This window comes from Vanessa atalanta, chromosome 29, assembly GCF_905147765.1.
Source record: "Vanessa atalanta chromosome 29, ilVanAtal1.2, whole genome shotgun sequence".
Classification (NCBI taxonomy): Eukaryota; Metazoa; Arthropoda; class Insecta; order Lepidoptera; family Nymphalidae; genus Vanessa; species Vanessa atalanta.
The window spans coordinates 4,092,967-4,106,073 of record NC_061899.1 but is presented as its reverse complement, the minus strand read 5'-3'; the positions used below and the strand labels follow the sequence as shown (position 1 = coordinate 4,106,073).

The following is a 13,107-nucleotide window of genomic DNA, read 5'->3' as shown; positions in this document are numbered from 1 at the left end:
ATAGTATTACTAATAACTTTTCTAAATTTCCGACATAAAGAGTAAGTAATTTATTGACAAACTTACCTGACAGAAAGGATATGTTCAAATTAATTAGTAAAATAATAATTAGGGCCTCAGTTTCGGATGCTATTTCTCTTTCTGCTTCCATTGGAATAGGCTATGTGGCACTAGGCCACAACCTACTCCCAGATTATCTGTCCCAATTTCAGTTGTCAAATAACTGTCATTTGTCATTGCAAATTTATTTAATTTCTGTTTCACCATTGCCGCCCAGTGAATCAAAATAAACAAAAATGCTATTTTACTCATTCTTTAAATCACTCGTTGGCAAAGATGTTGTGGTTGAGTTAAAAAACGATCTCAGTATTTGCGGGACGTTGCATTCTGTTGATCAATATTTAAACATTAAGTTGTCGGATATAAGCGTCATCGACCCGGACAAATACCCTCATATGCTATCAGTAAAGAACTGTTTCATACGAGGTTCAGTGGTACGTTACGTACAGTTACCTGCTGATGAAGTAGACACACAGCTGCTCCAAGATGCGGCAAGGAAAGAAGCGACAGTCTCAACAAGATAGCCAACTTAACCTCAATGTTGATACGACCGTTGGTTTATGGACTTAAAAGTGTTCGTTTATAAATTTAAGTGTAAGGCTTATGGAAATAAATTTTATTAAGAACATGGTCTGCATATATTTTTATCCTAATCGTATAAAATGTTATTAACATAATTTGATAGTTTGGTTATTAACTTATTCTTGCGTGATTGATGAAGAATCATTATTATTAAGTTTTTCTTATATTAGTGTGAGGTAAATAGAAAAGATACAAAAACAATATTCAATAATGAGTTACAGCAAATATGTCATTGGTTATTAGTTATTGTTACTATTAAATTTAATATAAATACTTTAAACATTTAACTGAGTGTTAAAGTTACTTCCCACAAATCTAGTTTATAATGTCTATGTCTATAGGTGACCGGAATGGCCTTAATACAATTACATCCAAATATTTTCTAGGAAGCCTGTAAGGTAAGGATCTTCACATCTACATTTTAATTGGCAAATAATCAAAGATCTACTTTGATTCAGCCTAAAAGTATTTTTTTAAAAATGGGTTGTAATGTACATTTAAATAAAACTAATAAATTAGTATCAAGTTTTTATTATTGTTATGTTTCTTTTTCTTCTATTTCTGGTAGATCTCTGTCTGTTTCTTGGTCAAAATAATTATCAGGTACAACGTAATTCTCTGGAGGTCTCATTGGACCGTACATTTTCTTTTCCGTCTGTACTTTTTCTTCTTTCTTAACTTCTGGTATACTGTCTTCCAATTTTACTTCTTTCTTAACAGTTACTTCTTTAGAAGTTTCTGGTTCTTCATCCGAGTCCATTTCTTCAACAAATTCTTCTTCTTCTTTTGTTTCCTTTTTAACTTTTGGTCGCTTTTCTTTGTCCTCTTTTAACCGCAACCTACAAGCCAAAAAAAATTATTGCATACTATTACGAACCATTTTTACCAAGTTTTGCCTATGTACAAGTTCAAGAAACTATTTTATGTACTTGTGGATAGTAGTTTATTTTAATTACATAAAAAAAATGATGTATTGAATGTAGTCTTAACTTAAATATCGTTATAGATAAGATATTAAGCATATAGTCCAAATTCAAAAACATTTTATTCCAAAGTACAACTATAATCAGCTCACAGTGCAAGCATTGACCTTTTTACTTACAGCCAGGGATTTAAACACTTAGGACGAAATTATATGATATTAGGAAGTAGTAAAAAATGGAGAGTTTTTTTACAACATTGATAGGTAATAGGCTATTTGACTGCTTTTTTAAATCCATTTTATATTATTTAGTAGAGGTTAAGGAACCCAGTAAAATTTTAGTTTTTTAATTCTAGTACATTTTTGCTGAAAAATATCAAATTAAAAATTGAATATTTAAATAAACGCTACTTTGACAATATGGCGCTGCAATGGGGTCGGTGACGTCACTTGCCTGTATTGTAATCTGTGGCACATATAATCCACATACAGTAGACAAACGAGGTTAACAAGCAAATGACGTCATCCTAAGCCCGACCAATCAGGTGCGTTTTGTGTCGCGTGACAAACATTTATAAAATGCATTTTTATTTATGGTTTTTTGAATAAATTAATTATTATTTTCAACTTTCGTTAATAAATAACCATTTTTAAACTCGTAATATATATTGATTACAATAATTGACACTTTATTTTTCGCAATGTCAAATATTCTATTGGTGCGAAGTAGTCACCATCGCCCATAGATATTGGCAACGTAAGGAATACTAACAATGTGCCTGTGCCTGTAATTACACTAGCTCAACCCTTTAACCTTGAAAACAACAATGTACACTGAAAATGAAAAAAATGTTGTTGTTAAGGATATAAGATTTGAACACTGTAATTGTGCGAATGCGATAGCAAGACGGAGACAAGGCATGCCGGTTTAATGTACGTACGGAATTATTTTTATACGCGACCGGAGTATGAACAGAATTTAAACTATATAGGATTTTTGTTAATATTCAGCTAGTATTTAACAAAAGTTATATTTTACCTTTTGCCATAAATTACAGAGTTGGTTTGTTTGACGGCCATTTTTGTGTCGTCCTTCTTAAGGAGCGGCGGCGCGTTCGCAGGCCGTGCAAGCTCAGCCAGCCGCTGTGTTTTCGATAGCTCCGCTTTAAGCTTTTGTATGCACATCTATAAATAACGTATGTTTTGTTTAATTACAAATTATTTTTAATGTTATCTATAGGCGAACGAGCAAATTGCTCATAGACAATGATACTGTAAGAAACATTAACCATTCCTTACATCACCAATGCGCCAACAGCCTTGGGAACTAAGATATGATGTCTCTTGTGCCTGTAGTTACACTGGCGGTAGAGTATCTGATGAGTAAGTGGTACCTACCCAGACGTGTCCGCACAAAACCCTACCACCAAGTAGTACATCATTTCACTAAGGCCTTAATGTCAATAGTAATAAAAAATGAAAATAAATACATATGTAAAATTATACATTCCTTGTGAGTTTTTCGACACAGTAAAAAAAATTCTCTATATTTTACTAAAATTATAATACCCATTATCTTTTAAAATTTACAGAAATGTTTATAAAAACAGATAAACCTATGGTACCAAATTGTCTTTATTTATAGCTGTCATTCTCATGAGGGCATAGTCTACTATGCCGAAGAAATAATTGTGATACTTGATCATGCGCTTACGCAAGCACACTATTGTCTATTCCTCACTAGAATGGGACTGGGAGTATAAGTAAGACCAATTTCAAAACTTCAGGCCATATAACATCTTTTATCAGAAAAATTCAATAACTTTATTGACCTTGCCCCGAGGCTTGAACCATGCTGTGTCATAAGATACCCAACAAGGCAGAATATGAATACATGTAACATATAAATACTTTTTTTTTATGCAATTTGCAATTTTAATAAAGTTTTGCATCTGGCATACAACACAAATATCCAGATTACAATGGGATTATGCATAGAAGCTAAAATTGTTAAAATCAGTTGGCTTTTACCTTCGTTTTTGATATTTCAGCCTTTTGCGCCATACTCTGCCCCTGTTTACCCAGAGTACTCATGAACTCGTCCAGGGCATCCTCTCCTTCCATCGTCTCATTTGTTGGTTTATTCGTAGCCCTGAGACGTTCTAATGTTTTCTCTTCTGCGGATATCTTGTTTTCTATATCAGTTATCTGTTTAAGCTGTGGACAAGGACATTAAGTTGGTTATTTTGGATTTGGATATTTTTATTTGTTCTGAATTTCAGTTTGGTTAAAAAAACCCTATTGGTAATAATACTATATCATAAAAGAATGTGTGAAAAAAACATACTGTAACATACTGTGTAGTAATTTTATTTTTTTATTGCTCGACCCAGGGTTTCTATCCAGGCACTTGGGATCGGGGCCTTATATGCCTCTTTGGTTGGCCCACAACAAAGTGGTTGTCCAACAATGATACTGTTTTAATTTTTGTGATGATTTGTTGATATAAAATATAGGATATTTGTTTTAATAAGCTTACAAGGTCATCGTAAGTCAGTGGTTTGTTGACTTCCTGTTCGACAGCACCATGCTTCTCCATCCTAGCCCGTCGTTTCTTCTCCACGCTGCCCGTTCGGTCCAGGAACGTGTCCTCGTCGGAGTCGTAATAGTCATCAGCGCTCCAGTCGCGTTGCTTCCTGCGACGAGATTCTAGACAAGCAATTAAATTTTCTATTTAATTAAAACAATACCTTTAAAGTTTAGCTGGCTGGATATTATTAGTAGTTGTCACCCACAGCTTAGCTCGCGTTTTAGGGGCTGGTCGTTGTGTTAGCCATAAAAAAAAATAGCCTAAGTCCTTCCTTGGAATTCAAGCTCGCTTCATATTAAATTTCATCAAAATGGGTTCTGTGGTTTGGCCGTGAAAGAGCAACAGACAGACAGTTTCGTATTTATAATATTAGTATAGATTTTATGGAAATAGTTAAAAGATCTCGCCGCTAGATGGCGTTACTGCACATGAACATTCATACTCTTCAACCGAATAGTTTATAGGCATGGGCGATATCCGAATTTTCTAACCAGATTCCATCCGCATGAGAAGTGAGGAGTGAGGTGGGGGTTGTTAGATTAGGCACAGGATTAGGTTCTTTATTTTACCTTACCCTACTTAACATATATATTAAAAAAAAACTGCAACTGACATAATAGTGTTACCATATGTTTTATAAATAAACATATATTTAGTAGCAAAGGCAAAGTATCAGCGTGTCGAGGTGTCAGGCTCACCGTGCTTGGCCTGCCGCAGCAGCCCCGCGCGGTCCAGCAGGCGGCAGGCCTCCAGCGCGCACGCCACCACGGCGTCCTTCTTCTTCCCGCGGTGCAGCGCCTCCGCCCGCACGCAGCCGCCCGACGCCTGCTCCAGCGGCAGCTCCACCCTGCGGGCCACCACACTGCCACTCAGGACGGCACCGCGACCCCAGAGACCAATAGCGAACTCCGAGTATCCCTCGCTCGTATTAAATTATAATAGCCTGCGTACTAGACACTCGCAGAATAGTCACAAATATCCTACAACAAAATACCACACAGATCCAACATATCAAAACCTAACTAAAGGACAAACATTTAAGTAAAATTTACATATAAAAAATACATACATCCATTATTTAGTGGCGAAAGTCACATGATAATTTGTATTATATTGTGAGTAGAGATGAGCCAAACCGATATATTAATAAATAATTCGTTTAATTCACAACGCACACCTTTAAAAGGAAGGCAAAAAAACATATAAGCAACGCCTTGGAATGCAGCAATTTGTATCTTTATACGGTTCAAAAAGTCAATAGAGTAATAGTCAATCATGTACAAAGACATTACCCCAAAAAATATTTGTTTCCTATGATTATGTAGGCACTAACCATGCAGCTACTGAAATCGGGGCCTCTTAGACCGCACGTCGGTACTTAAAGGTTAAATTAAACTACTGATAAGTTCATAACTTACCTACAAAGGAACTGTCCGACTCCTCTCTCCTCGCAGTCATACACGAGCTCGTATCCTTCCCTCTCGAAGTAACCTCTGAGTGTCTTCTTGGGGTCATCCAGGTACAGCTCCTCATTAGCGGTTGAAGCGTATGGGTTATCTGCTAAGTCTGTTTCGTTCTCTGCGTCTTCGCCTGAAAATATATTCTTAATTATAGCTTTTATTTTCTCGACACCGATTTTATTTGGAAGGTAGAGACTGAACCATTTTAATGCTTTCTTTTATTTCTCATATTTTATTATTATTATTATTTTTTAATAACATTCACGGGCTCACAGTTGCCAGTGACTTTTTTTACTTTCATGTTTTTATTTGTTTGTGATGCTTTACAATTTACCATTATAATGTTGTGATTTATTATGGTAACGAAGGAACAGAGAAATTGAGTTGTTCAAGAAGCTTTTATCGTATGTTAGGAGGGGCGAAAAGTGCATGTCTTACTACGAGGCTCACCAAAGTCATCAAACTTTTTACTAGAATACCTTCGAATTATTCAATGCACATCTAGACACGCGGTAGCGTGTCAGCCAAGTTCTAGTAGCAGAACTGGCGTGCAGCACCGTGTGTAATATTACACGAACCATTTGGAGCCACTTTTGACCTCCTCATAACTCAAAAACTATTTGACATAAACGAGTCAAAATTGGCTCATATATTGAGACTCGCGAGATACATATGTGTTCCTAATTTCATAAACGCATCTCAAACGGTTATTTAGATATTAACGTCTAAAAATCGTCATTTTTATCACTGACTGACCTATAGATCAAAACTATATCCTACTTCCAGGTGACCTAGAAAGTTCAAATTTGGCATGCAGGTAGATAATTAGGCTAATATAAAGGAAAAAATCTGAAACTGGTAATTTTTTATCTTTTATTATAATTTTTCAATTATTGGGTCTATTAGGAACACTTATATACTTAGTTCCTGTAATAACTGTAATAAAAAAAATAATGTAAGAACCAGCAATCAAAACTTATGACAGCCGGTCTTAATGTGGATTTTAAGGTCTTCACGTGAATATATAACAAGTTGAATACCACCCTTAAGTTTTTTAAATCCAAATATTTCCGTTTTAGTACTTATGAGTATAGCCGACTTTCGTATTTATTACGTTTTTAACTAGCATTTAGCGCACATCAATGGTGCAAAATAATTATACTTAAAAAAAAAATAATAATAGGCATTTCGGTACATTGGGGACGTCGACAACAGCAATAGCACACGTAAAATAACGATTCAATTTAAACATATTTTAATTTGCGAACTAGAAGTCAAAACTAAGTTACAGATATGAAGTAATGTACATATATGTTCAAAGGAAACAATTCTCTATTTGCTTAGCATATTCTACTACTATACACAAATTACAAGGCCTTCGCTTTGACGGTGCTCTTTTCGACATAGGCTCCTCTATATTAAGTAAAGAGCAGGCTTACGTTGGCCTCTCCAGAGTTAAAACCTTAGATGGAGTACATCTTATCAATTTAGGTCCAAGTCAAATCAAGACACAAGAGAGCTCTATTGTAGAGTACAACCGTCTGCGCACGTTATACCACCCCTACTTGGCCAAATTAAGTATAAACAGAAAACGCGTAAAAAAAATCAGGACACTGAATAGGCAATTCACTCGAACATTTCAGAGGTACCTACAAGGAAAATAAAAAAGTATCAAAAAAAAGACAATTATACCCCGTAAACGTAGGAAAATAGAATAGCTTAACAAAAACCATTTGGAAATAATTTTTTTATTAATAAGTACCTACTAATAATTTATATACAAAAAGTAGTGATATCCCATCAAAAACATAAATGTAAAAATGAGAGCCAAGTTAAATATTATGATATATACCTTGGTTGTTGACTTCAACGACAAAAGAAGTGAGATCTAAATTTGTGCCAAGTTAAATAGTCCTTTCTGAAATTTATTTATAACTACATAAAATATCATTTCTTCTTATAACTTGGGATAATATATTGTTGCCTAAGGTCTGACTTGGCTAGTTCTTATATGTTTATAAACACAAATTGTAGTTTGTGTTTAGAATAACAAATTATAACTCAGAACATCTAAGAATAATGGAGGACAGCTCAGTATTGCTTAGTTAGTGTTAACGTACATTAAGAGCTGCGATGGTCCAGTCACTAGGAAACATGAATCTTAACCAGATATTGCGAGTTCATATCTAGACAAGTACCATTGAATATTTGCATGCTTAATTTGTGTTTATAATTCATTTGTAAAGGCTTAGAACTTACGAAGGCTACAATATAATTCGTATATGAGAACTAGCCAAGTCAGACCTTAGGCAACAATATATTATCCCAAGTTATAAGAAGAAATGATATTTTATGTAGTTATAAATAAATTTCAGAAAGGACTATTTAACTTGGCACAAATTTAGATCTCACTTCTTTTGTCGTTGAAGTCAACAACCAAGGTATATATCATAATATTTAACTTGGCTCTCATTTTTACATTTATGTTTTTGATGGGATTTTATATTACCAGAACTATATCAGACCTTAGAAACACGCATGAAATACCCCGAAAATAACCGGATTTTACGACAAGTAATTGCTTCTGAAAACTGTTCTAAAATGTTGGTGAATTCTATCTATTCGCATTTATTTTTACAATATAACTATATTTGAACGAGCAATCGCGCTACCTGATTGCAAATGGCCACCACCGTCCATAGACTTGCGTCGCCAATGGGCCACTAAATTTGGGAGCTATGACGTTATGTCATTTGTGCTGCATTGGTGATGACCACTTACCATCGGGTGGCCCATTTGCCAGTCCACCGATCTATATAACATAAAAAAACCGATGTTATTTGTATCTTGATCTTGAACTTTGAAAATTTCCACAAAATCTCCAATCTTTAAAAAACTTACCCATTCCCCAATCAATACCCTGTTCGTCTCTGCGTTTCTCCTCCTCCAATCTGTTCCTCTCTCTCTGTTCGGCGGCCTCTTGTATCATCCTTTCTCTTTCCAACTTCATATTCACTGCACGCTGCTTTATCTCCGTAACCGTCAACTCTGATTCACCTTCGCTATCGAAATCGGGACCCTTTAAAATATTTTAAAATTTGATAATTACATTACTAAATATTGAACTTTTTAACCGAATTAAAAAAGGAGTATTAACGTAATGAATGAACTCAAACAATATATCTCCTAAATATATATGTATATACTAGCTGAACCTGCGGCTTTACCCGCGCGAAATTTATAAAACACAAACTTCCGACCCACGTTTTAGGGGTTGAATTTCGTATAATCCGTTTTTAGCGGATGTCTACATCCTATAAGGAGTGAGTTGAAATTAAGACCATTCGCAATATTGACGCTCAATAAGAAAGGATTATTTATTAGAAGAGCCGAGATGGCCCAGTTGTTAGAACGCGTACATCTTAACCGATGATTGCGGTTTCAAACCCAGACCAGCACCACTGAATTTCCATGTGCTTAATTTGTGTTTATAATTTATCTCGCGCTCGGCGGTGTCGGAAAACATCGTGAGGAAACCTGCATGTGTCTAATTTTAACGAAATTATGCCACATGTGCATCCACCATTCCGCATTATACCAGCATGGTGGAATAAGCTCCTAACCTTCGCAAAGCAAGAGGAGGCCTTAACCCAGCAGTAGGAAATTTACAGGCTGATACTATTATTATATACTATATTATATCTACATTGCAACTTCAAAGGGGCAAATTAGGGGTAGCTTTGTATGAATTCTACCCATACAATGTGTAATTCATTAATTCAGTTCTTTCAGTTCAGCTGACGGCAGCTAGTGAAGAAATATAATTACATAGAATTATATATTGTACATAATATAAATATATATATAACTAATTATATAGAAGAAATGTATTATTTAATATAAAAACTTACTAAGACAATGTATGTTCTCGTACTCGATCCAAATTTGATCTGATGACCAACTCTGACCCTAAAATAGTGATTCTGTTTAACTTTCTGCTTGTTGATGAATGTTCCATGTGTGCTGCCGAGGTCATATATATACCAGCCTGAAGCTGGCTCTCCGTCTTCTGCAAAGGCTTTGTACTGGAGGACTGCGTGATGCCTGCATTGATAAACAATATAATTGGTATCATTACTAAATATCAGCTTTCCCTTATAATAATAATAATAAACATATCATAAATATTGGACATTACATACATTACTCTGATCGAAAATGTTACGCCAATGCCAAGAGGCACTGAGGCAAAACATCTTTTCGAATATAGAATTCGAATGTTTTTTTTTCCAAAACCTTTATTTTTATTATGAAAAGCCGTTCAAATTTACTTTTCTTATTATATATACTTCTTTTATTATATATATTTCTTATTCTTAGTATGTATATTCTTATTATTATTGTTATCTCATGTATATAAATGGATATATGTATACTCTATTCCAACCATAAGAGAAGAAAAGCCAAATAAAAACATTGATATTTACTATGGATTTGCGAAAAATGGCGTTGGAAAAAAGTACGATGCAACTGTTATCGTAATTTTGGAAGTGAAATTAAAGAGGTAATAAGTAGTTAAGTGCAATAGTGTTGTATTATAAATAAAGATATATAAATCATAAATTCTTAATAGTGCACAATATAGTCGAGTTATTAGCAAATTGCACGAAATACTGCTGCCATTGGAATAGGCTACATATCTGTTTAAGATTTGAAACTTTAACATTGTGTAATTGTAAATTTTAGTCATTATTTTTACTTGATGAAATGTTTATAGATTCTGTGTTTGTCACATGATGTTTTATAATTTTAATTTCTGTTTGCAGTGCAATCAATCATTTATAGCCTCAAAATCTCATAAAATTTTAGCTTGCTGTAGATAAATCATCCCGTACTCCAGAAACCTTTACCTCTCTTTCATTCTCTCTGTCTCTTTCTATAATATGAGGTATAATATAACATTATCTAAACTTATTTTTGGTTATTATTTTAGTTCAAATAGGGTTTTTAACAAGAATTATATTTATTCTCATTAAATTGTTCACAAACTTTGTCAACTGTTTATTTTTATTTATTAATTCTTTTTGGTCATAAATACCTGGAAACTGTTGGATGTCCCATCACAACATCACAATTTGCAAGTCGTCCAAACACATAGTATGGTTTATTTGTCAGCTCAATCTTTTCGACTATCATTCCTGATTTCAAAACCTCCAAGCCATATTCGGAACCTGTAATTATTTTATTAAATATATTATGACTTTGTTTATATAAGATCATAAGAATAAATATTTTTTTCATTTTTTTTTTAATTGATGTTCTTCTATACATAACACTCCAAACTGATTGAAATCAAAATATTATTTATTTAAAACTCTTAAAAGCACTTGAATGTCAACAACATGACAATGTTACAGTGTGGATATAAATGTAAACCAAAAATAAAAACTGGTTCCGAAAGTATAGTCTATACTGAAAGGAACCGGCCAGAAACTCATTAGTTGCTCTTTTCCACTATTTCAATTACAGTAAAGTATGTCAATAGAGTACAATAAAATTTTATTTTATTATTATTTTATTTATTAATTGAAAACGTTACACCACCAACTTATCTCTAAGCACTTAAATTTATATCTGATGTGGGTAACATTCAAAGTGATAGGTCCTTAAAAATTTTTGATTTTTGATTTAGTGGTGAATGTAAGAAGCACTTGGTGGTGTAGGAAATCTAACTTCAATGAAATACTGGCACATGTGTTTCCACCAAACTGTTACAGACCAGCATGGTAAAAAAGCTCCAAACCTCCTATTTAAAGGGAGAGGAGGGCTTAGCCCTGCAGTGGAACGTTTACGGGCTGTTACTACTATGTAAGAACCTTAAGCTTGTTTGAAATAGTAAACAAACATAAGTTCTTGTTGCTAAATAATAGTGTCACATAGTTATCAATTAATATAATTACCGTCAGGACACAACCCGGACCATTTAGGCTCTTTATAGGGTATAGGAGTCAATATTTCCTTCAACAAAACAGCAGGCGGCAATGAACTTTTAACACTTGATTCCGATGTATTTTCGTTTCTTTTCTCTTGGCTACTACTTTCTGGAGGGTTCTCCTCATCGGTCTTCACTTTTTTAGGAAGTTTACCTATTCGACCGATAAGGACAGGCTTTTTAAATTCAATTTTGTCTTGAGTTGGCGGGACGGAGCTATCTTTATCGTCAGACATGATTACACTGTCATGCGCTCGATTTTATTTCGTTTAATAAATACTATTAGTTGATACTTAAAAAACAATTGTTACTCTGTAAACTGTAAAATAGAATACAATTATATTATTCTTTAGCTTTTAGTAACACGATTCACCGTATAAAATAAACTCTTGAACTGTCATCTCAATATCTGTCACACAAACGTATGACATCTGACAAGTATGTAAAGTGAACTGTTTGCTTTGTATTGCTATAAGATTTTATATAAGACAGGATTTTTAAAGGTATATTTTAATCCGAATTCATGTTTTTTTTTAATTCGACTTTATATCTTTTATAATTATTTGATAATTTACATATTAAATAATTTAGTTTGTAATAAGCGAATACTTGAACTTGACAGATTTATTTATTACCTGTAACGTACGGAACGAGTGATTTGGAATTTGAATGGAATGGCATGGTACTAATCAATCAATCAATTTAAAAACCAAAAGAATTTTGTACCGATACGGCTCGGGAGGGTGATGTGTCGCCGCGGATGTTTTCCTTTTTTTTACAATTCATAAATAGTTATTAGCCGTTTCGCAGTCTGTGTCCATGTGTACAAGTTTGTTGCTTCTTATTTGTTTTTTAGTGCAGTGAACAATGTGAGTGACCGCGACATATTGCTCTACCAACGCACTGTTTTCGACGAAAATCTTTACGTTGTAATTAGCTTTTATCGCACAATCTTATCATAATTTTTCTCTTCCGCTACAACTCCGACGTCCTATATCACGTAATTGTTGCAGGTGAGTGATTGTTAATGCAATTTTAAGTTAAAACGTAAAGCGAATCAACGGTTTTTTTGTGTACATTTTTTTATCGTATTGCTGTATATTTAAAGTATTTCATTGATGAGCGGTGAAAGTATCAAGAAAAAGTATTTTAATCTTACGAGAAATAATAACTACTTCATTGTTTTGACCTTTCGAATACTTATTATCTTTTTTTTCCGCAATCGTGACTTGATGGAGATTTCACTTAGATGAAACTTATTTGTTTAACTTATACAATTTCAAACATACCTTACATAATTCACTTAGGACTCGAGAGTAAATCTCTTAGTACTGAAGTGTGAAATTAGAAAATTGTCAACAGTCCAGTCTCGTATCAATAGAGTATCGACATTTAAATTCAAGGTTGAAGGTTGGATTTAGACTTTCAATTTTATAAACGATAATGGATTAAACGAATCAATATGTCATAAAATTAAAAATAAAGTAATGATAACGTTAAA

At 33.8% G+C, this 13,107-nt stretch overlaps 3 protein-coding genes across 10 annotated transcripts in view; 2 read left to right on the top strand and 1 right to left on the bottom strand.

The window, feature by feature from the left end:
* Positions 1 to 225: 225 nt before the first annotated feature.
* LOC125075032 (U6 snRNA-associated Sm-like protein LSm2) lies at positions 226 to 688 on the top strand. The gene has a single exon (XM_047686579.1). The coding sequence runs from the start codon at positions 297 to 299 to the stop codon at positions 582 to 584; it is 288 nt and encodes a 95-aa protein (XP_047542535.1). The 5' UTR covers positions 226 to 296; the 3' UTR covers positions 585 to 688.
* Positions 689 to 1,170: 482 nt separating this feature from the next.
* LOC125075055 (kanadaptin) lies at positions 1,171 to 12,350 on the bottom strand. The gene is made up of 11 exons (XM_047686624.1): positions 12,242 to 12,350; positions 11,575 to 11,925; positions 10,713 to 10,845; positions 9,526 to 9,718; positions 8,516 to 8,693; positions 5,573 to 5,744; positions 4,853 to 5,001; positions 4,104 to 4,273; positions 3,596 to 3,781; positions 2,604 to 2,749; positions 1,171 to 1,481 (listed from the first exon to the last, which is right to left on the bottom strand). Exons 2-11 carry the CDS (start codon positions 11,840 to 11,842, stop codon positions 1,181 to 1,183), a joined length of 1,896 nt encoding a protein of 631 aa, XP_047542580.1. The 5' UTR covers positions 11,843 to 11,925; positions 12,242 to 12,350; the 3' UTR covers positions 1,171 to 1,180.
* Positions 12,320 to 13,107, top strand: part of LOC125075054 (mitogen-activated protein kinase-binding protein 1) — a 128,631-nt gene continuing 127,843 nt past the window's right edge. For all 8 annotated transcript variants that reach the window (XM_047686622.1, XM_047686613.1, XM_047686623.1 and 5 more), the window contains exon 1: positions 12,320 to 12,619. The gene's annotated coding sequence lies outside the window, so the exon portion shown is untranslated. The remainder of the gene's footprint in view (positions 12,620 to 13,107) is intronic.

What these genes read in the sequence shown, in the direction of transcription:
- LOC125075032 (XM_047686579.1), top strand. Translation starts at nt 297, where the DNA reads ATGCTATTTTACTCATTCTTTAAATCACTCGTTGGCAAAGATGTTGTG.
- LOC125075055 (XM_047686624.1), bottom strand. Translation starts at nt 11,842, where the DNA reads ATGTCTGACGATAAAGATAGCTCCGTCCCGCCAACTCAAGACAAAATT. An exon ending in GGACATCCAACAGTTTCCAG is followed by an intron (nt 9,719 to 10,712) that starts GTATTTATGACC and finishes TTATCAATGCAG; the next exon opens with GCATCACGCAGTCCTCCAGT. An exon ending in CACTGACTTACGATGACCTT is followed by an intron (nt 3,782 to 4,103) that starts GTAAGCTTATTA and finishes CCTTGTCCACAG; the next exon opens with CTTAAACAGATAACTGATAT.